This window comes from Rhinolophus hipposideros, assembly GCF_964194185.1.
Source record: "Rhinolophus hipposideros genome assembly, chromosome: 15".
Lineage (NCBI taxonomy): Eukaryota > Metazoa > Chordata > Mammalia > Chiroptera > Rhinolophidae > Rhinolophus > Rhinolophus hipposideros.
Window position 1 is genome coordinate 32,319,554 of NC_138061.1, and position 27,305 is coordinate 32,346,858.

Below are 27,305 nucleotides of genomic sequence, written 5' to 3' on the forward strand. Positions count from 1 at the left end.
GAGACCCTGTGTTTTAGGGATCTTGGTTGATTTCAATAACTGTCCATTTGGGCCACTTGTTTTTGTCTCTTCCCACACTTTAAATTCTCTCTCTTATGTTTTAAATTCACCAATAAAGAGTGTGCCCAAGAAACCCTAGGCCCCACCCTTAACCCCAATAAAAATAGAAACTCAGGCCTGTGCACTCCAACCTTCCCCCCAACACACACACACACACACACACACACACACACACACACACACACACACCTCACTTTGTGGCCCCAGGTATGCTGTGTAATTTCCAGGTCTTGTAAGTAATAACCTTAATTTTATTCAGTTGCCTGATGCTTATTGCTGAATAGCATCTTGCAACCATAGTAAGAACCACAGGGCTTATTCAGCCACAACACATAGATAGATAGGCTGAGACTGGCACAAAGCTGCCTGATTGGCTAGGAGGTCGGGAATTTCCTGGTAAGGCTAGCAGGTCAGTCAGGGAATTTGGAAAGAATATTTTGTTTAAATGGATTGGCTAGGGTTACATATGTGAATTTATTTAAAATAAGGAAACCATTACAGCTTCTTGGCAGTTGGGGATAGGCTGTTTCTGGTCAATCAGCATTTACTGGGGCCTGAAAGTTGTAGAAGTTTCAGTTTGCTGATTGGCCCCCCAGGGCAGGAGAAGCTCTATCTTGGGCCTACAAATTTTTTTCAACATAGCCTAACAATGCATATTCAACAAAGTCCTCCTAAACTCCTCTAGAGTTCCTCCTTTCTCTCTATCCTCACTGCTGCTGTCCTGTCTGAGGGACCATCACCTCTCAGATGACCCAATGCAGGAGCCTCCTAACTGGGCTTGCTGTTTTCTCTCTGGCCTGCCTCACATCCACTCTGCAGACAATGGCAAGAGTGAGTGTAAAGGGGAGCAAATTTCCCACCCCAATATATGTCACTTTGGCTGGAGGGTTATATTGAGCTACAGGCAATCGAGACCTAGCATACTCAGGAAAAGTTCTTTATCTCCTCCTCAACTGCCTAAATTTACACTGGGAAATGGACCTGTATGAGAAAGTGAGCTATTACCAGAGATACCTTTTTACCTAAGAAATCCATCTACATAAAATGCTGACCTTTGTTTTCTGAACAGCTTCTCTAGCCTTCCTGGGAACGGCCTTTCAGACTTTTGTACCCCTAACCTCTATCCTTTCCTTAGCTCAGGATATTGTATGTTTCCTTTTAGTCTTCATATCGTTATGGGGCTCCCATAGGTACATCATTAAATTTGTTTTTCTCCTGTTAATCTGTCTTTTATCAATTTAATTATTAGGCCAGCCAAAGAACCTTCCCAGAAGGGAAGAAGGAAAAAAGGACATTTCCATTTGTAGATGACTCAGCAACTCTTATCAATAGAACAGGCACTAACCTAAATCTTCCCTTCTTTACCATACTTTTCCCGGTCACCTTTTAATAACTTGCCTTCTTTCCCTCCCCAGAATCTCCAGACCCTTTTTTCCTTTAGCTCCTAAGATGATACACTCATATAACCCCAAATTCTAAACACCTTTTTGAGGTAGACATGCCTGAGTTTCTCCCATGTGTATATGAAATATACTTGTTAACAAACTTTCGTTTTTCTCTTGTTGATCTGTCTTTTGTTACAGAGCCCCAAGAACCTAGAAAGGTAGAAGGAAAAATATTTTTTCCTCCTCTACAACCATATTCCATTCTAACACTATAATTGATCAAGTTCTCTTCCTTCACCTTTAATTGCCCTAGTGGTCTAAACTAGGTTTCCTCTACTTTAGCACTATTTTTGGCAGAATTACTCTTAGCTGTCGGAGGCTGTCCTGTACACTGTAGGATGTTTTGCAGCATCTCTGGTGGCTTCTACTTTCTAGATGCTAACAGCGTGCCTCCACTTCTGGGTGTGACAACCAGAAATTTCTCCAGACATTGCCAAATATTTTAAATTTTCAGTTAAATACCAATTTCAGTTAAATAACACATAACTTTTCAGTATAAGTGTATCCATGCACTATTTCAGAAATGTCTCTAAAATTCAAATTTAACCAAACATCCTATATTTTTATTTGCTAAATCTGACAGTCCTACCTGAAGGCAAAATCATGCCTGGGTTGAGATTCACTGGCCTAGAGTTAAATATAAGTGTTTTACCAATTGCAATGAGTTTTTTTTAATTGGTTTAAAGTCCACTTTACATTGAAAGAGTTCAACTTTCATAATCATTGTGTCTACCCTTCTAGATTCTTGGCTGGTACTTCCCCACCTCCATCATAAAAGACTGATTAACAGAAAAAAAACAAAGAAGAGTTTAATAATATATGTAATTCATGTATACCTGAGAGACACCCAGGAAAACTGAATAAAACTCCCTGAAATGGCCTACGCCGCCACTTTAAATACCACCTTGAGCTAAAAACAAAAGAAAGATGGTGGGGAGTGGCAGTTATGTGAGGTTACCAGGAAAAGCATATAGCAAACATGAGTAAGGTTTGTTATGCAGGGTCTATGCTTCCTCCACTGATGAGTTTCCAGAGATTTAGAGTCATCTTTCTCCTCCTAATAGAGACTGGGAGACACCTTTACAAATGGTAATTTCATTAATAAATTTAAATACTCCTTACAAAAGGTTAAACGCTACTCTTTTTTCAGAGACTCTCCTGTGTGTCTTCAGTGGCTCAAAAATAATGAATTCAAAATAATCTTTATGCCAAAGATGCATATTTTAGAGTGGCATATATGCTACCCTTCACGATGCAGTGAAGAGAGAGAGATGCAGAATCCAAATAGATGAGTTGTTGCCCTGATAGGAAATTAAAGAAATCTTCAAATTCAGTCAGGGAGGAAAGAGCTTGGACAAGGAAGCTAGCAGCAATTTAGCAGAGAGGTAATGAGAATGAAGAGTTCTGTCCACACAAGTTAGTTTTGAAAACGTTACAAAAGAAGCTAAAAGAGGTTACAAAAGATTTACATAAGAGAGTGATGGACCCAATGGAAATAACAATGTTTAAGTCAATGGGAAAACCGCTCAAATGTCTCAAGAAACTGAAGAACTGCAAAATCAAAGCAAGCCAAAGAGGAAGTCAGCTGCAATCTTAGAGGCCATTGCAGACTTCCGTCTCCAACAGAATTAGCAAATTTTGAAACTCCTGCAAGGTTGGCCCCAAGTTCAAGTCCACAGTAAAGTATGTAATTCTTGTTATAACAATTATAAAAATGACCCTTGACGTCCATCACTGGAGTAGGAAGAATTTCCCTGAATAGGCTGAGAACTTGAATCCTGGCCCCTAATCTTGACCAATAAAGAACCTTGATGGAAACAATCACATCAATTTGTTTGGAATGATTGAACTGTTTCTTTCATGGGTGTATAGGTATTTCAATTCTGAGAAAATTTAACATTCTGCTATGATGGCGTTAAGTTCAGAGAAAATGTGAGAATATCTAGCATCATATTTAGTGTATAAAATGCTTACAATGTGTAAGAGATTTAGCATATTAGCATGTTTGACCGAATGGCCCGGTGGTTCCATTTAAAATGTGCAAGAGTAATTGATTTTAGACTTACAATTTTTAAATGGAATATTATAAAATAATTTGGCTAAATTTGTAACAGTATTAGAGTGTTTAAAACAACTTAATGTTTATTATATTAGTATAATTTATTAAATTATAAGACCATTTAATTAGCTAGGAAATAATTACTTATTAGGATCAGAATTGAAGTGCTTAAAAAGGAAAATTAAATATAGTAGTGCTGTAAGTAATTTGAACCTTTTAAGATAATTTAACTAGGATATTAATGGGAATGATTCTTCAAAGTGTTTAGTTTTTCCAGTTTGAGTTGCTCAAACGTCACTCAAAGATGCCCTTGAAAGTGATTATGAACACATTTATATATATATATATATATGTATATATATATTTATTTATTTATATTTTTATAAAAAACAAAATAATAATTTATGTATATAAATAAATATGTATAATAGCTTATACATTGACCTAATTTATTAAATTTGCTATTTTAGTTTATATTAATCAAAAACATCAAAGAATAATGAGCTTATCCATCCTTAAAGACAGAAAATAGCCACAGCAACAGTCCTGAAGATTCTTTTTCATGAAAGTTAAGCCCTATGGCAGACATATATGATTCTAAAGGTTTGTTGGTTTTCCGCCTTTCTCAATAACCAGTGAAGAACAGGTTTCAGTTAGGCAATGTCCTAAACACGGTACCTTACTTTGAACCCTTAGTCCTTCCTGTCAAAGTGAGAACATTTCTTTCCTCCTCTACTGGGTTTCCTTCTTTCCACTTGCTCCCACTGGTAGAGCAGATGTGACTCAGAAACCGGTTTCTCAGGGTTGTAATATTAGATGATACAGCGTGGGTCATTACACAGTAAACTAATGCCTTTGTTTCACTGGGTTGGGCCTCCTAGAAGGTGGTGTTGCTGCCCATGCTACTGGAAAAGCACTCACAGGTGTGGAAAGAAAGGGTTTGCCTGCGACCTGGGCTTCTAGAGACCTTTCTCTCTGCTGGGAAGCATTTTGATGTTAATCAGAAATATCTCCAGAAGATTCTAGAAGCTGTGGAGGTGAAGCAAGTCTGTGAGGCACCAATATGGGAATCCTCTACTCTGAGGTATGTAACCTTTCTGAAAGTACGATTCCAAAAGAGTTACAAGTCGCTCGTGTTTTTCAAATGTAATTTCCTATCCCTGTGAATGTGCCTCCTTTTCTTCTGTTTAACTTTCTGTGAGAGCATCGGGTCAAAACAAAGTCCCGTGTGTTAATCTTTTTGATATTTTTAATATTTTAAGGCAAATTATTTTGCAATTCTAAAATGTTAGCTAGATATAAGTAGAGAAGAATATGACACACATTTCATGATGTGCAGATGTTTGCAGGGGTAATTTGGACTTTGCAAAATGGAACTTTCTACTATCAAACATCCAGAGGAAAAGTGAAAATAGTACCTAACTGGATTTTATAAACATACAAAAGATAGACTGTTTTTTGTTTTGTTTGTTTGTTTTTTATGGAAACACATGTATAAAGTAATACCTTTTAGTTTGGTATTTGAAAGGAAACTCACCTTTAGTAATTATTAATAAAGACTTTCCCTGCATAGAAGAGAAATAAAAGCAATATATTTGATTTATTTTTTGTTTTTTCTTTTCACATCTGATGGATAAAAAAAAAATGCTTTTTCCTGTCTTGAAAGTAACCTACTAGAATCAAATAAATTTTTAATAATGTTTCAAAGGAGTCCAAGTGAGTAATGTTTAATCAAGTACAAGAGGTGTAATGACATTATTACACACTGTTTTTTCCCCTCTCCTATGTAACAACCGGTTAGTCTGCATTGCATTTCAAATGCTCAACAGAACCTCATTAGGTGGTTTTTCTAGTACTAAAAGCAGTTTCTCCCCATTTGCAGTTATTTCCGATGCCAGTTGTGTGTGTGTGTGTGTGTGTGTGTGTGTGTGTGTCTTTCTATAGTCAGTGTGTCCTTTGATTAGTTTATAATTCTAGGTATGTCTTATCCAGTGACTTTGGTATGGTGAAGAGCTCATATATATATGAAAATAACAAAACATGTGTTCTAAAACTCTTCTCTAGTAATCCTCAAACTTTAGACTGCCTAAGTGTCAGTGGGAGAAAATTATTTAAAATGCAGTTTCAAGTAGCCCCACCCCAGAGAGCCTGTTTACGGTAGTTGTTCAAAAACCTACTTTTAAAAGAGCGTTCAGGTGATCAGTTTACCACCCATGGGAGAGACACACTGCTAGAGACTAGTGCTTTTCAAATTTTAATGTGTACACAGATCACTCCAGGATCTCTTTCAAATGTAGGTTTTTATTCTGTAGGTCTGGATGGGGCCTAAGATCATGTATACGGGCTCCCCGATGTTTATGCCTTTGGTCCACACACCACACTGTGAGTAGCCAGTAGGTAACTATGCAGGCTGTAGTGAGGCTCTAGGTATAATTACATTACCAAAAAAGTCTCTGCCTGAGCAGTGCAGTTGTTTGTTGGTTGGGTGTTGATTTGGCAAGTGTTTGAGTCAAAGTAAGGCAAGGCAAGACTTGTTGAATTACTTATAAGTATCAATGAGAATATGCCCAGAAGTGGAGTATATGTTTCACTTTTCAGCTATATTGAGGGCAAAGCAACTTGCAATTTACTATGGTATTCACAAACAAATAACACACACACACACTCACACACACATACATACACAGAAAACCCTAACTTACTTAGAAGTTCGTAGGTGATTATTCAAAGCTCATAATTAATATTGAATCAAAAACAGTCTAAGGTAATGTTGAAATAAATGTTGTTGCCATACATCTCAGTATCACGAGTGGAGGCAAATTCTAGGCTCTTCCATTTAATTCTGCTCACTTGTCTACTTACTCTTGTATCAGCTGTATGAAACACAAAACACTTGAAAACACAGTCATTTCTGCAAAGAAGATTGTTGTCCAACTTTTTGGCCAATAATTTCTTAATTTTCAGGATGTCCCCCTTGATATCAACTTTTTCATCTTCCCCCTCCACCCCTCCTCTTCCTCTTTCTCCTAAAATAGCCATCAACGAAGGTATATAAAGGTACTTGCAAAACTAGTTAAAATAGCAGGTTTGCTTTAGAAATAAATATTTAATCTTTCAGAGTGACAGCTATGGCAGGGATGCTGTTTGTGGAGTGGATGTGTTTGTGTGTGCTTATTCTGCTGTTTCACTCTCCATCAGCCCTGAACCCAGGGGATATTCCACTACTGTGAGGGGAGGGGTGTTTTCACTGAACTCCCCGCAGAGATTTTTCAGTTTGGCTGCTAGGTTTAGACATTTCTCGTTTTCAGTTGACAGAATTGATGGTGTCCCAGAGTGATGGATTTCAGAGCTACACTGATTCTGCCGAAGATTTTTGAAAATCCTTAATATCCCCAGACATCAACTTCTTGATACCTGGACTAACAACACGCTGTTAAATGTCTAGAATTAGAATAATCTGACTTTGAGCAATGCATGAAAACTGCTGAAGAGAAATGGGTTTTTTTACATTGGAAGAAAGCTTAGGCTGCTCCTTACGGTTACATTTGGGAGTTACATGTGAATGGAGAAAAAAAGAAAAAGAAAAAGCTTAGCTTTACCCTTTGGTGTTCTGATACAGAAGGCCTGGGGTGGAACTGTCTGTGACACTCTCCCATCTATAATTTTAAAGAGATTGAGAAGCTCTGGAGTAATTTCTCAAATATTTAAACATCCCACTCATCTTTCATGTGTCAGTCTCTCATTTGTCCTGTACAGGTCCTTCTGCTCTTCTTAGGTGTAAAGAATGTGAACCACTAAATACGAGCAGAGCAAAAGCCCGCCAGTCCTGTCCCATTCCCTGGTCCTAGACTGCCTTGAAGCATCTATTCTTATTTAAACTTTTAATAAAGTTCTACTTCCCATTTAGAGTGTGGGAAGCTCCTCTAGATTGGGGACACAGGCTTATCATTTTTCCTTAGAGCTGTAGGGAAGGAAAACATTCTCTTTGCTCTACTCATCTTAGGTTCATTGGCTGGTAAATTAGACTGACAACAGAAAGATTAACATGAGAAAAAACAACAGACATTTATTACCACTTGCTTCATGCATTCACATGGGAGTAAACAGGGATGAGTAACTCAAAGGGGTGGTTAGAACTCAGGTTCATATAGCATCTTAACAAAAGAACAATATATTTTTAGAGAAGTGGCAAAACAAAGGAAATAGACTTTAAGTTTCTAGGGGTGGCAAATTATGAAAAGGCAAATATGTGGAGGATCTGATGGAAAGTAATGGCTAGTTGATAAATTTTATTATGTAAATTCCTTTGGTGCCTTCTTTGTGCTGACAAGGGTAACTTTTGTGCTTCCTGTTAAAGAGAAAAGGGAGAACACCTTCACAAATTTTTGTCCTGCTTTTAGCTAAATGGGAGTAGGTCAGAGAACTTTCCTTGTATCTGCTTCTTCTCCGTTGCCATCATCTAAGAATAATCTTTGTGCTGAGAGGCATGTTTTAGGGTGAATATTCTGCTACCCTTCAGAACTTTACATTGCTCATAGCTATGATATATATGATATATATACAGAGGTTGCCCAAAAATGTATACACATTTTAAGAAAGAAAAACTGTATTAAAATTATAATACTCGATATGTACTGATAACAAAAGATGAATACAAGTCATGTGTATACATTTTTTTTGGCGCCACTGGTATTTTTTAAACATTGAGGTATAATTGACATAGCATTATATTAATTTCAGGTGTATAATGTAATGATTAAATATTTGTATATATTGCAAAGTGATTACCATAATAAATCCAGTTAACATCTATCACCATACATAGTTACAATTTTTTTTCTTATGACAAGAACTTCCAAGATCCATTCTCCTAGCTATTTTCAAATAGGCAATACAGTATTAATAACTATAGCTATTATGCTGTATGTTACATCCCTATGACTTATTCATTTTATAATTGGAAATTTTTACCTTTGACGCCCTTCACCCATTTCAAACACCTGCCCCACCCCCGATTTCCCCTCGCCTCTGTCAATCACCAAGCTTTTCTGTATATTCATGTGCTCCAGTTATTTGTTTGTTTCGTTTTTTTTATTTATATTCCACATATACCGTGTTTCCCCAAAACTAAGACCTAACCGGAAAATAAGCCCTAGCATGATTTTTCAGGATGACATTCCCTGAACATAAGCCTTAATGCATCTTTTGGAGCAAAAATTAATACAAGACCTGGTCTTATTTTCGGGGAAACACAGTAGGGGAGATCATATGGTATTTATCTTTATCTGACTGATTTATTTCACTTAGCTTAATACCCTCAAGGTCCAGCCATCCTGTCTGGACCAAATGGCAAGGGATGTGTGTGTGTGTGTGTGTGTGTGTGTGTGTGTGTGTGTGTGTGTGTGTGTGACATTTTCTTTATCCATTCATCTGTCAATGGGCATTTATACTGTCTCCAATATATTTTTAATAAAGTAGGAGAGAATGCGGGAGCATCTCAGAGTCAGTTCTAACACCTGCGATAGAAGATATGCTTAGAGCTCGGTGAGAGAACCTAACTTGGAATAATCAACCCTAGCTATGTAAGCTGGTCTTTTAAACAGGGCTGATTCATTTAAACTTGTATCAAACATATTTGTTCACACTATTTACAATAACAAACATTTAATTAAGGCGTTATATATCTGGCCATTTTCTAAACAGTTTATGTGTATTAATGCACTTCATCCATCAACCATGCAAGTTAGTCACTATTATTATCCTTATTCTAAAAATGAAATAACTGAGGCAAAGATAGTTTAAGCAATTTGCTCAGAGTTATGCAGCTAAAAAGTACTTACTGGCTAGAGACCAGGGGTTGGGATATGAGATGTACTTATGTACTTTCAGGGAAATTCTGCTTATATCACTGATGAGCATACTAAGTTTTTTATCTACTTACTATCTCAACAGGGGTGTCATACTCCAAAATGGAGTTGGTCTTAATCACTCTACTATTTTTCCAGTACTCCTCTCCACTAGGATATACTATTGCTCTTTTCCTATAGGGAAATGAATGGAGTAAACTAAATCCAGGATCCAATGTAGTACATTCTACTCCTGCTTTGTAGAGAAGAAACATGGTACTGCAAAGTAATGCAAAATCTGGAAAGAAGGAAGATGTATAAGAACTTAACTCAAAGAAGTTAGAAATTTGTGCTTAGCAGACCTATAGAATCTTCTGTAGATGTGTGAAACAGTCATCTGGGGAAACAGGCTTTAAAAGGAATATCTTGAAAATTATATCATAATGATGTATCCCCTTAAAATTTGGGAAGACATAATGACAAGGTTATCTAAGAGCAGGGATACACAACATATATGTGCATACATAGAGCATACACATAGCACAGATACCCTTAATATTAATCCTTTGGGAATGGGTCTATTTTTCAGAGAAGTAGACATTACTATAGCAAAAGGGCACATGGCTCAAAGAGGAGAGGGATCATTTTGAAATGTACAGTTTCCAGACAAAGCAATTTAGGCTGAGCAGTGCTTACTGGGGGAGCTGGTACAGTTGAGAAGGAGAACTCAGGGAAGACAGGAATAGAGTCATGAATAATGGGAAGGCCATTGGACTGGAAATCAAGAAAACCTAGAATTTAGTCCTGATTGTTCCAGGAACTCTGTGGGATCTGGGGAGAAATCACTTAATCTCTCTGAGTCACAGTTTCAATATCTATAAAAGAGAGCTGGGTGAGATCCGGTCTAGTACTTAATATTGTATTATTCAATGATAGGGGAAGAGAAAAGGCAACGATAATTGGAAAAAAGAATTGCCTCCCTTATAGTCTCGTGCTCTCTCTCTACTTTGGATATTGAACCTCCAACAAATTTTTGGCATTCTATATTCAAAAAAAGCACCAGGGGGCTTCCACCCCAATTGGTTTCTTAAGTCTTTCCTTGTATAGTATACGTGATTTTACAAATTATAATGTGTTACTAAGTGACATTTCAAAAAGGAAATGATAGCTATAATGTATGAACAGAAGCCAGATTGATAATTTGTAAACATTTATTCATTCAGTCACGCAGCCATTTATTTAATCAACAATATTTGTTAATCTTATACTACATGTTAGGTACTCCCTGACCCTGGTATATAGTGATACATATAAAGAAAAGTGGACCCTGACCTCTTGGAACTACTAATGTAAAAAATGAATGTACAAATTAAAAAAATAATTATAAATAGTGAGAAGAAAAACCTAAGAGAGGTATGGAGGGGTGTGTATATATCATTAAATTTGATCTGAAAGACTCCTCTTAGATAGTGACATTTGAGCTGAGCTCTGAGAAATGAGAATATAGTCTTGGTAGTTTTGGCAAAAGAGTGTCCCAGACACAGGAAATGTATGTATGGAGAATTGAAGCATGGGCCTATTAACCTAGGAGAAGTCTGCTGGAGTAGCTCCTGGGAATGGTTTCTCAGATCTTAAATAGGACATAGGGACCATCTTTCATCTTTCAGGTTGGAAAGAATCCAAAAGGTTGAGCACATATTCTGTGGGGGTGGGAAAATAGGCCCTTTGTACATTGCTGATGGGAGAATAAAATGGTACAAGGAATGAGGAAGGGCAACATCTGTGAAGGTCACAAATACATATCCCTTTTGCCCCACCAATTCTAATTTTAGGAAAGCTAACAGATTTGCAGAATTCATTATAATAGCGAATATGGGGCACACTTAAATGCCTATCAAAAAATGATAAAAGGATGTGTTTTGGTTAAACAAGTTAGGTTACATGAATATAATGCAATATGGTATAGCTATAAAACAATATTTAGGATGCATTTTATGTACCAAAATATTTTGTTAGCTGAAAAACAACTTAAAAAATGCTTAGAGTATGTTGTCATTAGAGAAAAATGAGAATGAAGTAGATAAAACTATATAGTCATATTTGTTTATAATATGCCTTATTACATAAAGAGATTCTGGAACAATAAACAAGAAAGTCTTATTAGTAAGAAGATAAGAGTAATAGAGAAGCTTTTTATTACATATCTTTTAAGTGGTTTCAACTTTCAAACCTGTGGATGCAATATGTAGTTAAACAATTTGCTATGGTTTGAATGTTTGTGTTCCCCCCCAAATTAATACCTTACCCCTAAGGTGATGGCATTAGAAGGTGGGGCCTTTGAGCAGTGGTTAGGTCATAGGGTAGAGCCCTCATGAATGGGATTAGTGCTCTTCTAAAAGAAGCTCCAAGCAATCCAAGATGGTGGAGTAGATAAACACTGTGCCTGCATCCTTCCATGAACATATTAAAATTACAACTAAACTATAGAACAATCAACCTGGAGAACAGTCTGAAGTCTAGCTGAACAGCAGTCCTATGACTAAAATAAAGAAGCAACATCTGCTAGGAGGGGCAGAGATGCAGAAGGGGCCCAAACTCTGTGTGGCACTTGAGAATTAGAAGAGATAGATATCTCAGCAGCTGAGATTGTCCCCAGAGGAGCAAGAGACCCCAGCCCCTCCACACCAGGCTCCCCAGCCTGGAGTACTGGTGCCAGGCAAAGAAGCAGCAACAACATTTGGCTGTGAAAAACAGTGGGGATTCTGACCATCTGGTGGGATGGAAGGCTGCAGGAAACCCAGATGTCCTCATTTTTTTTTTTTTTTTTAAGGATGGCACAGCTTACAGTGGCCTATGCGGGGATCGCACCAGCAACCTTGGTGTTCTTGGTGTTATTAGCACCGTGCTCTAACTAGCCCCCCCCCACCCCAGACATATCAGCCCCCCCCCCCCACCCCAGACATACTCTTAAAAGGCTCATGCACAGACTCACTTCCTCGCAGGCACTCACTGTGATCTCCGGTGGAGGAACAGTGACTCAGCGGGTGTCAAAAACATATGGGGTTGCAGACTGAGGTGTGTGGCTTCGGGGGAAAGACTGGAGGAGAGTTGGCATTTTCCCTGTGTGAGGTCCTGCTCCCGTGCAGCCTACAGGTGGGCACCATCTTTCTAGTGTTGAGCCCGCCCCCACACAACCAAACCTGAATCTGATTGGCCTGGTGATCTCTGCTGCTCCACCTGTTTATTTACCTCTTGGCAGATATTGCTAATTGTAGGTCAGTTTGGAGAAAGAATCTGGATTTATAACCAAGAAGCCTTGGCCACCAGCACACCAGAATTGAAGAAACCTGATCAATCTCCTGAGACTGTATGCTGTAGCTTAATTAAGGGTGCAAGTATGACCAAAAGTCTCAAACACAAAGTCTAAAGATATTTTGAAGGCTGTTTTTCAAACTGTCTGAAGTAATTAGAACCAGAATGTACGAATTCTGCAGTCATTCCCCTTGACATGTTTCCTGGCACTGCCAGTTATGAGCTGTGTGACTTTGGCAAAGAAGACAACTTCCCTCAGTTTCACCTGTAGAAAACAGGTATAATAATACCACTTAGCCCACAGGGTTGTCGTGAGTAAAATGAAATAAATGAGGTGCTCAATAAAACGTCATATTATAATTTATTCATTTACTTATTTACTTATTAAATATATATTGAATGTCCACTTTGTGTCAGGCATGTGGTAGATGTTGGGCGTACAATGTTGTACAAGTACAGACACAATACCTGCTCTCATGTAGCCTATAGTCTAGTTGGGGAGATAGCTGTTAATAACACTTAACATCTTTATTTACTTAGCTCAAGGGTATGGACAAGGGAGTGGTAGGAGACGAGGTTGGAAAGACAGGATTTGTGATATTTGAAGAATCATGTGTACCAGTTTGGGGACAACATCCTAATCGGATTGGTCACCACAGAAGATTTTCACCAGGGAAGTGATATGAAGCTGCTGTTTTTGGAGGATGAGTTGGAGGTGAATGGGTGAGACAGGAAGAAGTAAGGCCAATTAATGGCAAGTTTTGCAATAGTCCGGTTGGGAATGATGAAGATCTGAACTACTACTTTGGCATTAAGTTTGGATGAAAGAATTCTGAGTACGGTATTAGGGGACACAATGATCATGGTTGTTTTCCAAGTTCTCCACTGGTTTCCTCTCCACCCAGAGTTCCCCCAAGTTTCAGAAACTTCAGAGGCCAACAGAATTCAGAATAACTCTTGTCTCAACTCAAATGGACACCCGCCTCCTCTTTCTCATTCCTAGCTTGTCAACCAGCACTTTTCTATTGTTCTTCCCTTCTTTCTCTTGCCAGTGCTTTCATGACGTTGAGCTGCCCCCTAGTGGAGACAGGGTTTATAACAGCATAGAATCTGCGGTTTTTAAAATTCATGCAACAAATCTATGTCTAACTGAGCCAGGCATACACTTTACTTTTCAAAAACAGAAACTCTGTGTCTAGGATACAGGAATCTTAGAAAATATTGAAAGATAATATCAGGTTAATATTTTAAGTAGTATCGCTCAAGTAGGATTGAGAAAGCACTCAAAGACATCAAGTGACTTTTTGCAGGAAAACTATCCACCTTTTCTTTTCTTTTTCTAGTTAAGTCTCAGCAAAGATTTTGAGAAGCCCAAGCAGAAGGGGCTTTATTTGATGTTTTATGGGAATGTGGACCCAGTGTTGTCAAATCTTTCAATTTTTAAAGAGAAGCTGGAAAGCCAATTACTACATGAAATATTCAAGCTTTTTAAATGTAATTTAAAATTTTAAGAAAAGAGAAATGAACTCTATAGCCACTTGTTTTCAAGTTCTGCACAGTAGACCATCAATTTCCAAATAGTGGTCCATGATTACTAGTGATCAGCGGCAAATTTTCCCTGGTTTATACTAAAATTTAAAAAAAATAAAAAAGGACAACGACATAATTTTTTCCACATGGTTAAATCTGTCTAATATAAAGGACCGCTTTCCCCCAGGTGATTATATCCTTATATATATTGTTAAAATATTCTTGTTTTGAACTTTTATTTATGTTAAAATATCTTTTAATTTATGAAATGATGCTATTGCTTTTAATGTGTTTGACACAATTAAGAGCTGGTGACTTTACGTTATCTTGTTGTATTTAATTTTGTTTTACTTGTTCTTTAAACCTAAGTGTCTGGGCATCACTGCTAAGACAACGACAATTTTGTGTTTAAATAGCAGTAACGCTAGAGCTCTAGACCATGGCAATTCATGTGGAAGATGTGTTCGTTGGGGAGAGACTTGAGGTCTATGACCAGAAGAGTGATGGTCATATGAGTGTGACAACCCAAAGGAAATTCTGCTTCACTCATTTCTTTTGTGGCTGAGGACACTGAGACATGCTGAGGGAAAGAAAATTGTCTGCAGTCACCCAGGAGTTGGTAGCAGAACTACTACTACAACCCAGTTTTCTGACATCACATACTTATTCTTTCAACTGCCCTGGTCATTTCTATGTCATCCAGGTGGTACCTTGAGACACTGCTGAGCCCAGCTGGTGATAAGGCCTGGTGAAAGGAAGATTATAGGGTAATAGAAAGGGTGATTTGTGTAATTGTGCATTTTTACTGTAAGTTGGAACCCCTGTGTCATGCTTACTTCATTTTGGGGTACAGAAGTTTGCCTCTTATCTGCTATTGAGTTGATTTTCCTTTAGGATGTTTTTTCCGTGAGTAGATTTTTGGGTTTAAAAGTATTTTACTTTTAAAAGCTCACTGGTTATGATATTTGGCTATATTGGAACATGAGTTGATTAGCAAATGTACCACTTGACTTTCTCATTGGTCTGTCCCAGCTGCTGCAGGTTCTTGCATACCCAAGTCTATACTCCTTTAAAATTATTTAGGCTGTGTGTGTGTACATATGCTCCCTATATCCTCAACCAGTAAATAAATTACACATCGTTAAGAATAATACAGTTTATACTTTTCCTCCCTAGCCACTATGGCTGACACACAGTAGAGGTTTGACTTTGTTATCAAATTAAAGAATGACTTAATAAGCAATAATATTACGTTCCATCAATTGAATGCCATTCACGTGCCAGGTATTATTCTAAGTGCCTTTTATTACACTATCAAATTAAAAATCAATCTAAAAATGTTTAGTGTTTGCTACATGTGCCCAGCACTGTGTTATGTGCTGGCGATATGGCGGTGAATTGAATGATGCAGCATCTATGCACATGGAGTTTATAGGCTGAACTTCAAGACTTTCCCTCACTCACTACTGCTGCAATCCCTCCTGACTCATGCTAGCCTGAAACGCATGATTATAAATAATGAAAAAAAATTTACATTTATGTCATTTGCTGTGAAGGAGTGCTGGAGTCAGGAAAGACTTAGAAACAATGAAAATTAAGCTATGACATGAAGGATGAATTTGCAGTGAGCCAGGTGAGGAGAGAGAAGAAAACGTGTTTTATGTAGAGAGAGCGTAAGGGCAGAGGCCCGGATGGAAGTAACTAAACATGAGTTATTGAAAAAAGGAGAGAAGTCCAGAAGAAAAGCAGAGGAAGGGGGAAACTGGGCAAGATGAGATCTGTTTGGGTCTTGCTGTTAAACTCCCATCATGCTTTGCAAAGCTCCTTATCATGCTTTCTAAAATAAAAAGCATCCAATTGCAGTTAATGACATAATTTGTTATTTGTATATTTTTAATCTAAAATAGGTCTTTTCCCACTTTGCTCAGTTCCTTGATTCCCGGGGCCATGCATCTTTTTCCTATCACCTAGTGCTGCCCTAAACTCCTCTGTTATGCCTATTTAATCTTCAGTAAAATCCTGCTTTTCTGGCAGGCATCATCTATCCTTGAACGCAACACACAATTTCCTTACTGTGTCAAATCTGCAGTATTGCATCCATCTCTTCACTCTTTCATCCATTCGATAAACACTTCTGTGTGCTCATGCTAGCACACAGATGTCCTCTTAGGACATCTTAAGAAGTCCCTCATGAGCTTAGGCGTGTTCTAGACTTTAGGCATAATTGAAACCAGAGATCTCATCAATACGGTAATACAATACCATATGGAAACACTTGAATTTTAAGTTATTGAGTAATGATTTTTCTCTTCTTCTTACGGTTTAATTAAACCTGCATTTCCAAATCTGCATTTGTTTTTCTCTCCTCAGCCCATCTGCCAGGCAGCCTATCAGAACGACTTTGGTCAAGTGTGGCGGTGGGTGAGGGAAGACAGCAACTGTATCAACGTTCAAGATGGCTTTAACGGAGACACTCCCCTGATCTGTGCTTGCAGGCGAGGGCACCTGAGAATCGTTTCCTTCCTTTTAAGAAGAAATGCTGATGTGAACCTCAAAAACCAGGTGAGGCCCTGACACATGAGCGGAGAAAGTAATTGATCATGGTTAATACCTTTCTCCTAGCATCAATGAAAGCAGTGAATGTCATTTTTTCATTGCTTATATCTCCTAATACCAACTTTTTTTGGCCTTATTTTAGACTGCCACATACTGAGGACATTTAAATAGGCTAGAAAGCAAAATAAAACACAGTTCAGTCAACAGGCATATTTTGTGGTTAGTTATGTTCTTCTACTTCTGAAAAGGAAGAGAATGGTTCCCTCGTTTGACTGGATAGCACTTCTTCCTTTCTTCTTCTCCTTTCTATGCTTTTCCTTGACTTCTCTCTCTTCTCTCCCAGCTCCTCCTCCTCACTATTACAGAAGTAATGGGAAATATTTCCTGGAAAGAAAATATTAACCTGGTGGTGCTATTTCATTAGTTGGATTTTTACCTACTATGTCACTGTTCTGATCTCCAGAAGATCCTATAGTTTGCTTATAGAATAAAAGAAGTCTCATGAGAAATTTACCAATGACAAATAAGCTCATGAACCAGAGGCTACTTGAAGCCACACAGAAAGGCATAAAGAATGTACTTAAAGATCAAAGATCAGCTGATGTGGAGTCTTCAGGATGAAAGAAGAGCAGAATATGTGTGATTGCTGCGAACATCCTTTCAGAACCCCTTTGGAACTTCCAGGGTCTGCTTCATAGTTAAGGCAACCTATAAAGTCCACTGAGTAAATATAAAAAGTCACTATTTGTAATAGTTATGAATGCCTTGTATCTACTTATTCAATGGGGAACAACAGCCTGTAGGGCCCCACTTGCCCCTTCTAAGTCAGTTTAAAGACCAGCTCATTTGGAGTAAAGATGTATTATCAGACAATGGATCACTACTGGACTTTCTTATTTGTGCTACTATTTTTGTTACTGTTGTTGTTGTTGTCTGATTGGGTTTAAAAACAAGTCATGCCTGTACTGAATCTAAAAGATATGTAGCTTAGCAGAATATAACACGATCTCCCAGCATACGGCTGAGGATCATGTGTGTGGAGTTGTGGTGAAGAGAGATGTTGAAGGATCCATATCCTCTCTCAAGAGACTTTACTATGAGGCAGCTGCAGGTGGGAGATGTTTGCCACCATAGGGACAAGGCTGAGAAGGGGCCTTATCTTTGTTTTGCAGAGAACCTGAGCCAGACTGCTGGGATCCTCTCCTATTAAGAAAATAGTGGAAAGGACTTTAGTGAATACTTGAGATTAATAGGAATATTATTAGAATAAGTGTTTGGTTTACATTTCCTATTAAAATTAGGAAATTACATTAATACATTAAAATGTTGTTTAAATGTTTAATCTTTTTCATTTCTCCTAAATGCTCATCTTTATAATAGTCATTTGAGCCACTGCTTTCTCTTCTCTTCAATCTATATTTATAAGTTATTTTCAGAAGTACAAATGAACAAAAGGCCTTAAAAACAAACAAAAAGCTCTGCTGGTGGTGATTCAGATGTACATGTCGAATAGAGAGCATTGATTCTATGGAAAGCAAATTAAAACATAAATATGAATTAGATAGATAGATATAGATACAGATATATAGATATATTTTGGTGTGTCAAATTGACCAGGATTAAGAACTAAAACCAAATGTTGATCAGAAAGGAAGTTTAAGTAATTATCATTTAACTGGAGCATAATTCAGTAGCACAATATGAAAAGCATTAATACCTTTTATGCCAGGAATTATATTTTTAGAAACTTATGTTAAAGATAAATTTAGAAATGTTGACTAACCTTTATGAATGAGGATGTTCAAGCAGTATTTATAAAAATGAAAAGTTAAAAAGTCAAATGTACAACATGTAGGGTTTAGCTAAATAATTTAGAATAGTTCCATTCATTAGAAAGCCATATAGCCATTACAGTCATGTGTTTAAAAATTTTAAATGGTATGGAAAGATACACATATTCTAAATGTTAATTGAAAAAAGCAGATATGATTTTGCATATGCAGTATGAACCTACATTTAAATATGCCACATATATGCATTTTTAAAAATTGAAAGAAAATACCACAAAATGTCAACAATTAACTATGGGCTATTTGATAACGGGTGAGTTTAAATTCATTTTATCATAATTTTGTCTAGTTTACAAAATTTTTACAGAGAACATATCCATCTTGACATTAGAGAAATAAAGTCTTATTTAAGAACAATGCCTCCCACAGTGGAAATTAACCTCTCTTTGTCCTCTGGCTTTACCTCTTCTCATTGACTTGGTTGGTATTCCAATCACGACAGCCTTTTGCATTATACTTATTTGTGCATGTTTCTGCTTCCCTTTCTGAAGCCCTGAAGCATTATATCCCCCACAGTCTCTAGAAACCTGATAAATATTCACATATTTGAATAATTAAATTGGGTTATTCCTATTCTTCTAGCACTGCCTGTATGCATGTAGGAACATGGAAAAATTGCCATGTAGTTAAGATTTTCCTATGAAGGAAGCACAAAATGAATAATTGTATACCCTTGGTGATTAAGGGAGAACTATAGATTTCCATACTGAATTTAGTTTTATATTTATGTTTCAATGCATTTTTTCCCCCGAAAACTAAAATGAGCCTGAGAATCCATCTGTTGTTGATGATTTGTAAAATGTACATTTCAACTGTTGTCTTTCTGTGGTCCTCCCCTCAGCTTTTTCTTCAGACTGTATTGTGTTTAATATCCTAATCATTGGAAACGTGGGTTTATTAATCAGACATACTCTACAGAAAAAGGAGGCATGAGTACCATAAAAATAAAAAGCACAAACTGAATTTTTGATAGGCTAATCTGAAAACACAAAATTTGAAATTAAATATTTTCTTAATAGGATTCCTTTCTTAATATTTTAGAAAGAGAGAACCTGCTTGCATTATGCTGTGAAGAAAAAATTTACCTTCTTTGACTATCTACTTATTATCCTCCTAATGCCTGTCCTGCTTATTGGGTATTTCCTCATGGTGAGTACAACACTTGTGAGAGCAAAGGGTCAATGAGTAGGAGATCAGTGTCATGACCCATCAAATTTTACTGGGCCACAGAGATGTAGAGAAATAGTAAGAAAACAAGTTCTTGGTTTGTATTCTATAAATGACATTTCCAACACATGCAATGCTATGATTGAAGAAGAAAGGTAGCCAAATAAGTTAACCAATGGTAAAATAATCTGTGCTATATTTATTTAGAAAAATACATTATTCTTGTTTAAGAATCATCATTAGGAAGCACAAACTTCCTTAATATTGGGAAAAATAATTCTCCCTTATACTATTTTTTCTCCCTTTTTCGTAAGAGGAGATTATGTCTTTGTACATATTTTTCTGAGTTTCTGATTGTTAAGAACCCATCCTGGTTGTGATTTTAAAGACAGATCCCAAGAGATTTGCAGCTAGCACCTGACAAACACAGATTTTTATAGAGAATTTGCAGTCCATCTGTCACCTTGATGAATTTATTCATACTTGAATGAATCCTTGGCATGCTATAATTTTCTTGAATAAAGAAAAAATATAGTTGGTATAGGAATACAGTCATATTATGAGTAGAAGATGCAGCTTGAGTTTCCTTTTGTTGTTGTTGTTTTTCAAATAGAATGACAGATTTGCCCTGACTCACTCTTTTCCATCTGGTTCTGCTTGGGGCCAGTTTCATTTTTGAGAGATGACTCAACAAATGTGTAATTTACTCCAGTTAAATGTCAGATCTCCCTTCTCTTTGTAGCTAATAGACCATATATCTTAATTATTCCTGTTAACAGAAGCTCCAGAACAAAGTCTGCCAATTGGAAATTTTATTACCTCCTTGGGTGTTAAATGTTACAGAACTTGAGAAACTACAACTACATATGATCATGTTGATTTTGATGCTAGGATTTATGGGAGAGAGAGAAAACTATAACTCACTGATAAACACATAATCTGCTTATATACTTAAAAAGTTCTTTAAAAATTGTGTATTTAGTATGTAGAATTTGAATATTTGTAGTTTTGGGGCTGGGGGAATCTGTTGATTATTTGCAAACCTTTTTAGAGATTATGAAGAAAACATCACAACGATGATTAGCAAGGCTCATTCAGAATTTGTTGACACAAAACACTGCTTTATAAGACAGTCCAATGTTTAAAAGCTGAAGGCTTAGGCAAAATTACTAATTGTAATGAATAACCCAGCTCTGCACAAATACCCTATTTATTAATGAGGTCTGAAATGCTTAATTTATGATGTATATGGGATAAGTGACAGGAGAAGAAATTATAGGTAAAGAGACAAGAAAGGACTGTGCTACTTCAGAGAAGGGTAGGAAGAGAAAGTCAGTTTAGAAGCTGACGCAGGAGGGAAGTACAAAGAAAGAACACAACTGGATGGAGCTTCCTAGTTGATAAAGGGGCTGAACTCCAGGACAGGCCCACCTGAGCAAGGAGAGCTGTACCCTCGCAAGCAATGGGATGTTGGGGGGGGACACTCAACCTGTCAGAATCTCAGGGGACTAGGCAGGAAAAGTGGATTTCTGAGGAACCTAGTTAATTTCATTCTTTTGTTCAGTCATTTAGCACAAACTTATTATGGCCCCCCGAATAAGCCAAGCACTGTGCTGGGTGTTAGGGACACAATGATGAACCCAACAAGTAGTCCTTGTTCTCATGGGAATTAGAGGGTAGTGAAGACTGAGTCATTAATCAAATCATGACAGAAACACATGCAAAATTACCAAGAAGTAGGTGGTACAGAGAGATCATCAGTGTTATGACAGCCCGGAAGACAGGGATGTCACCTGGCCAGCTAGGTCAGGGAAAGTCTCCTGGAGGAAGAGGGGTTTGGACTGACATAGTGAAGATTAACTTACCAGGTAAAGAAAGGAGGGAGGAGGCTTTTAGACAGAAGGAATATTCAGTGCAACTACCGTGTTTCCCCGAAAATAAGACCTAGCCGGACAATCAGCTCTAATGCATCTTTTGGAGCAAAAATTAATATAAGACCCAGTCTTATTTTACTATAATGTAAGACCAGGTCTTATCTAACATAATAGAATATAAGACCAGGTCTTATCTAACATAATATAATATGAGACCCGGTCTTATATTAATTTTTGCTCCAAAAGATGCATTAGAGCTGATTGTCAGGCTAGGTCTTATTTTTGGGGAAACATGGTATTCTATGACACTAGGGAGTCTGGTGGGAATGAAAAACTAAAGGCCATTGCATCTAAAGCCAGGAGGTGTAGCCTGCTGGAGCCCTAAGTGGGGGCCGAATTGTGGGGCCTTACAGGCCAGGCTGAATAGTTTGCTTTGACCTCAGAGTAATGGGACATCATTGAAAGGTTTGGAGCTAGGAAGGGAGACAGGTCACTGGACCTCATCCTCAAAGGGATTTGGTAGATGTGGGGTGGGGCTCCATAATTTGCATTTATAAATGCGGAGGCACTGATACTGCTACTCCAGGGTCACTCTCTCAGAACCCTGGCTTTACTCATTGGCATTGGAGTGGGGTGTGAAGGAGAGGGAAATTTTAAGAAAGATGCACGGACACATAAAGGTATTGAGATTAAAATGAAGCCTACTGATTACAGTAATCCAGACATACGATGGAGAAAATGTTTGTAAATAAACCTCTCCTGTACTTGCTATTTGTAATAGGTATCAAAGACAAAGCAGAATGAGAATCTTGTCCGAATGCTACTTAATGCTGGCGTTGAAGTTAATGCTACAGACCGTGTAAGTTTTAATTTTTAGTCATTTTAAAACAATGTTCAAAATGGTATTTGTAGGTAATCTACAAGTCCTTGTCATCTATACAGTTGCTTGCTTTATATTCCTAGACACTTACGTATTTCTTTTTCTTTTTCATTTTTCTTTTCAGTGCCAGTCAGGCAAACTTGAGGTTGCTTATATACTGCCACCATTTTATTCGTGGGAATAAAATATTTATTGAATATTGAACATTTTAAAAATAACTATTCCACCATTGGTGAGAAATTAAGGAACATGGAGGCTCTGGTAACAAAATTCATCCTCGGTAGTTAAGAAGCTGGAGTCAGAATGCCTAAGTATAAACCAAGGCTTGCCACTTTATACCTATGTGCGTTTGGGCAAGTTATAATTATTTGACTCACCAGTTTCTTCATCTGTAAAATGAAGAAAATCGGTAACTTACAGGGCTGATTCAGGTAAAGCACTTAGTGGAGAGCCTGGCACATAGTAAGTGCTCAATGAACATTAGCATCTATTACTGCAGCCAAGATCCCAACCCACTGCTAAGAGAGTCCCCATAAGTAAGCTAGAGAAAGATAAGGACAAAGTTCAAAGAAAAACCCAAATGATGGTCAGAGTAGTAATAACAGCAGGAGTAGCATCAGATAACTTCTTCCTATTTATAAGCATAAGGTTTGGTTTCCATCTTTTACAACTGCACACACTTGAACTCATCCTCCTTCTTTATATGATCACAAATGGGTCAAAAGTTTACTTGTAAGGAGTTTTATTTGATTATATTGATTGAATGAAAGTTTGGATTTCTAGTTTTTTACTGAAAAAGTAGGCCAGCTGAAGTTTGATTCCAAAAAAACTAATATTCTGTTTGTGATTCCTAACATCTGCATGTGTGTTACCATTCCATGTTCTGTGATAGGGAAAATGCCCCCATCCCTGTTTGTATTAATTATTTACATCATTTTAGTTTGGGTTACATTGATATCATATGTTTAAATGGAGGTAGCTCTGTGTGTGTGTGTGTGTGTGTGTGTGTGTGTGTGTGAGAGAGAGAGAGAGAGAGAGAGAGAGAGAGAGAGAGAGAGAGAGAGAGAGAGGAGAGAGAACTCACACAAGAGAATATGTTTATAAAATGTATGTTTTTCCTTTTATTTCAAATAAGATTTTTGGATTAATTTGGGTAACTACAATGAATCATTATTTTCTTAAATAACTTTGAAATGTATTAAGTAAGATGTCATTAAAAATTAAGTAAAAGGTAATTCGAAGGTTTAAAACTTTGCTTGTGAATAAAAAATGTCTCTAGGATATTTTTCTAATTATCTACATCTATCTCCATCTCTAGATAGAGAATTATATTCCTGTGCATGCTCAGACATGTGCACATACATGTATACACAAACACATATTTTTCCCACCATTTTTCAAATACTATCTATATATTAACATCCATTTTCCAACTGTAAGTAATGCAGTGGACTGTATTTTTAGGTAATTAGGACTGCCATTATTTCACATGGAAAAATTCAGAGCCAGATCTTCCCTTCATCATACCATCACTTAATAAAAATGAGTGATTGCAGCATTATTTCCTATGATCTTAGAAGAGCTTCTGGGGGAAAAGATCCAGAGTTAATTCTGTTAGTCTTAGTCAAGGGTATTATTTCTTCACTTACCAAAACCATGGTTGTTTGACTGCTTTTTGAAAGGCAACATTCTGAGCACAAATGCCCCAAATATAAATTTCTTTGACCTATAGTTAATGTTTTAAATTAGTGCTGACAGAGTAGATCCATTGTCTTATAATATATACTGTAAACTACAACAGATCAATTATGGGAGATTTCCACATCCAACTGCACTGACCTTGTAGGTGTGCTCTAGCAACATGAGCACTGGCCCCTTCTTCAGACTGTGGGGATTCTAATCAAGAACGATAGAGGCTGATATTTACAAAAAGGCCCACGTGGAGACTTTGCAAGCAAAAAGATGGTAACATGATCAAGGTGGTGATTGCCCAGACAGAGAGAATTCTACAAAGAAACTTTGGAATAATTCAGCATCAGCGTTTAAACTACATTTTTCTTAGTTTGGAACTGAACATGATAAAGGAAGAGATTAATGGTTTATAGGACATTAATAGGACATTAATAATATACTCAGAGCCAGATCTCACTTCATCATGCCATCACTTAATAAAAATGAGTGATTGCAGCATTATTTCTTATGATCTTACAAGAGCTTCTGGGGAAAAAGATCTAGTTATAAAAAGACTTTTTAAGTACAAGAAATACAGTTGTACATAGACGGTTTGCAGACTGTTTTGCTTAGCTGTACAGTACAGAATGTGAAGGGCTAAAGGAGCTGCACTGATGAGCTGCAGTGTTGGTCCTTTTGTTTCAGTATGGCTGCACTGCGTTACACTATGCCTGCGAAATGAAAAACCAGAGTCTTATCCCTCTGCTCCTGGAAGCCCATGCAGACCCCACGATAAGAAATAAGGTAAGAATCTGTGGACCATAGTCTGAGGTACCTATGTCTGCATAATCTTTTAACTTTGGCATTGTGTTGGAGTACAAGTAAATTAATTGTCTCTGATGTTGTTAACAGCAAAATCATCCTTATGAGAAAATTAACTGATTACTGTTAGAACTAAATGACATGTAGATCTCTTGCCAAGCCTAAGCTTCAGTCAGTCTAAACTATTTACTGGACCATTGCAATGGACATTTGACTCTATTGGAGATAAGTAACTGTAATTTCTTTTTCTCCTCAGCATGGTGAGAGTTCCCTGGATATTGCAGGGAGATTAAAATTTTCCCAGATTGAACTAATGCTAAGGAAAGCATCATAATCATTGTGGCCTCAGATGGAGAAGTGGAAAAGCTGAAGGACTGGATTCTATCTCCATCTTGGACTGTTGGTCTGTGGGCCACAATCTTATGGGGATAATAATGGTTGCCGTGGGTAATATTTTCCAAGAGCTTTATATTTGTTTTTACTCAATGGACTTCACCATGGCCATAATCCTTCTAGGGGAAACACTAAAGCTGTCGGATTCTCCATTTCGATCATAAAGAGGTGATGCTTCGCATTCAGTCTCTCCTGAAGATCAGTGTTATCTCATATTGTGTTCTCCCTTCTCAGTTTCTCAGTTGTATTGCTCTTACAAAGAGGCTACCTGTCTTTATCATGCCCCAGGAGATAGACTGTTCCTCTCAGGCCCCTTTAAGTAGTAAGAGGAAGAATGGAAGTATTAGATTGGTGCAAAAATAATTGTGGTTTAAAAGGTTAAAAATAATTGCAAAAAACTGCAATTACCTTTGCACCAATCTACTATGTACGTTTGTACAGAATAGTGTGTGTATGTGTGTGGTTTTAGAGATTTATATGTAAATGTTCCTTTGGCAAAACAACTTCAACGAAAATATTTACCAGTTGTCAGTGGTGGCAGTTTTACACCTCAGAAATGGCAAATGCTAAAATCAAGGTTTTCGTTTTGTTTCTGGAGAGCCAGTTTACCAGCACACTGCTAGACATTTTGGTATCAGTTTACAAATAAAACCATCTTGATTTTGAACACTATGTAACTATCAAGATGTTTGTTCAAAAACATCTTTAGGGGAGGCTGGTTTAGCTCAGTTAGTTAGAACGCAATGCTCATAACACCAGGGCTGCCAATTCAATCCTTACATAGGCCAGTGCGAGCTGCGCCCTTCACAACTAGATTGAAACAACTACTTGACTTGAAGCTGATGGGTCCTGGAAAAACACACTTAAAATAAATAAAAGTTAAAAAATATATATGTATATATATATATATATATATATATATATATATATATATATATATATACCTTTGATTCTCTTGTGAATGCAACGCAGATACTAAACTTCTTAGTTCTGTTTATTTTCATCGATAATTTGATTTATTTGGATAAAGTATTTGTTGTACAAGAAATGGAGCTATATGATGAGGTGGTATCTGGATTGTACTTCTAGATGAGAGATAGAATATCAAAATATCTGTCTAACTCCTTTGTCAATGAGACAGAGTGGAAATAAACTTTTTTTAAAAAAATAACTGAATTCTGCAAAGCAAGACTGAATCATGAATATCTTTAGATAGACTAAGCCACACTATGTGTGATAACAAATGTATCAAAGCATCAAAGATTTACCATTTTTGAACAGAGTTCTAATAAAAATCAAATCCAGAAATATTTACTGAGCTATGTACACGGCCATATATTGTGTGTGAAGTAGTAGTGTGGTGTGTAGATATAGTGTCTGAAGCCCTTAACTGTCTTTTAATAAATTGTTGAAGATTCATGCACACTGAATTAAATGACCAGGTGTCTATGAGAGTTTAAAAAAAATGAATTTCACACATCAGTATGCTTTTGACACACACCAGTATACCTTTAATTCAGAGTTTTACAAAATTGTATTATTACTCATGTAATTTATGTCATCTTTAAAACTGTATGAAAATTGAACAATTTTTAAAAGAAATAAATCCAGATTTGTGAATGAGCTGGGGTGACTAACAGTAACTTTGTTAAGATCAAAGGATAAAATACATAACTATTTGTTTTATTATGTTCATAACATTATAAAATTTTTTCCCTAGCTTTTAATTTTGGGAGGCAGAAAGCTGGGTCAGACAGTAAGTCCTCTAGCAACTCTCACACAAGTTTGGACTAGGATCTAGGTACTGAAAGACACATATATGCCATATGCAATGCATAAT

General features: G+C 37.0%; 1 protein-coding gene across 1 annotated transcript; it reads left to right on the plus strand.

Annotated features, from left to right (window-relative positions):
- Positions 1-4,385: 4,385 nt before the first annotated feature.
- ANKRD22 (ankyrin repeat domain 22) lies at positions 4,386-26,330 on the plus strand. Its single transcript, XM_081074211.1, has 6 exons — positions 4,386-4,648; positions 16,623-16,814; positions 19,700-19,807; positions 22,481-22,558; positions 24,956-25,054; positions 25,329-26,330. The coding sequence occupies exons 1-6, from the start codon at positions 4,628-4,630 to the stop codon at positions 25,404-25,406; spliced, it is 576 nt and encodes a 191-aa protein (XP_080930337.1). The 5' UTR covers positions 4,386-4,627; the 3' UTR covers positions 25,407-26,330.
- Positions 26,331-27,305: the final 975 nt, after the last annotated feature.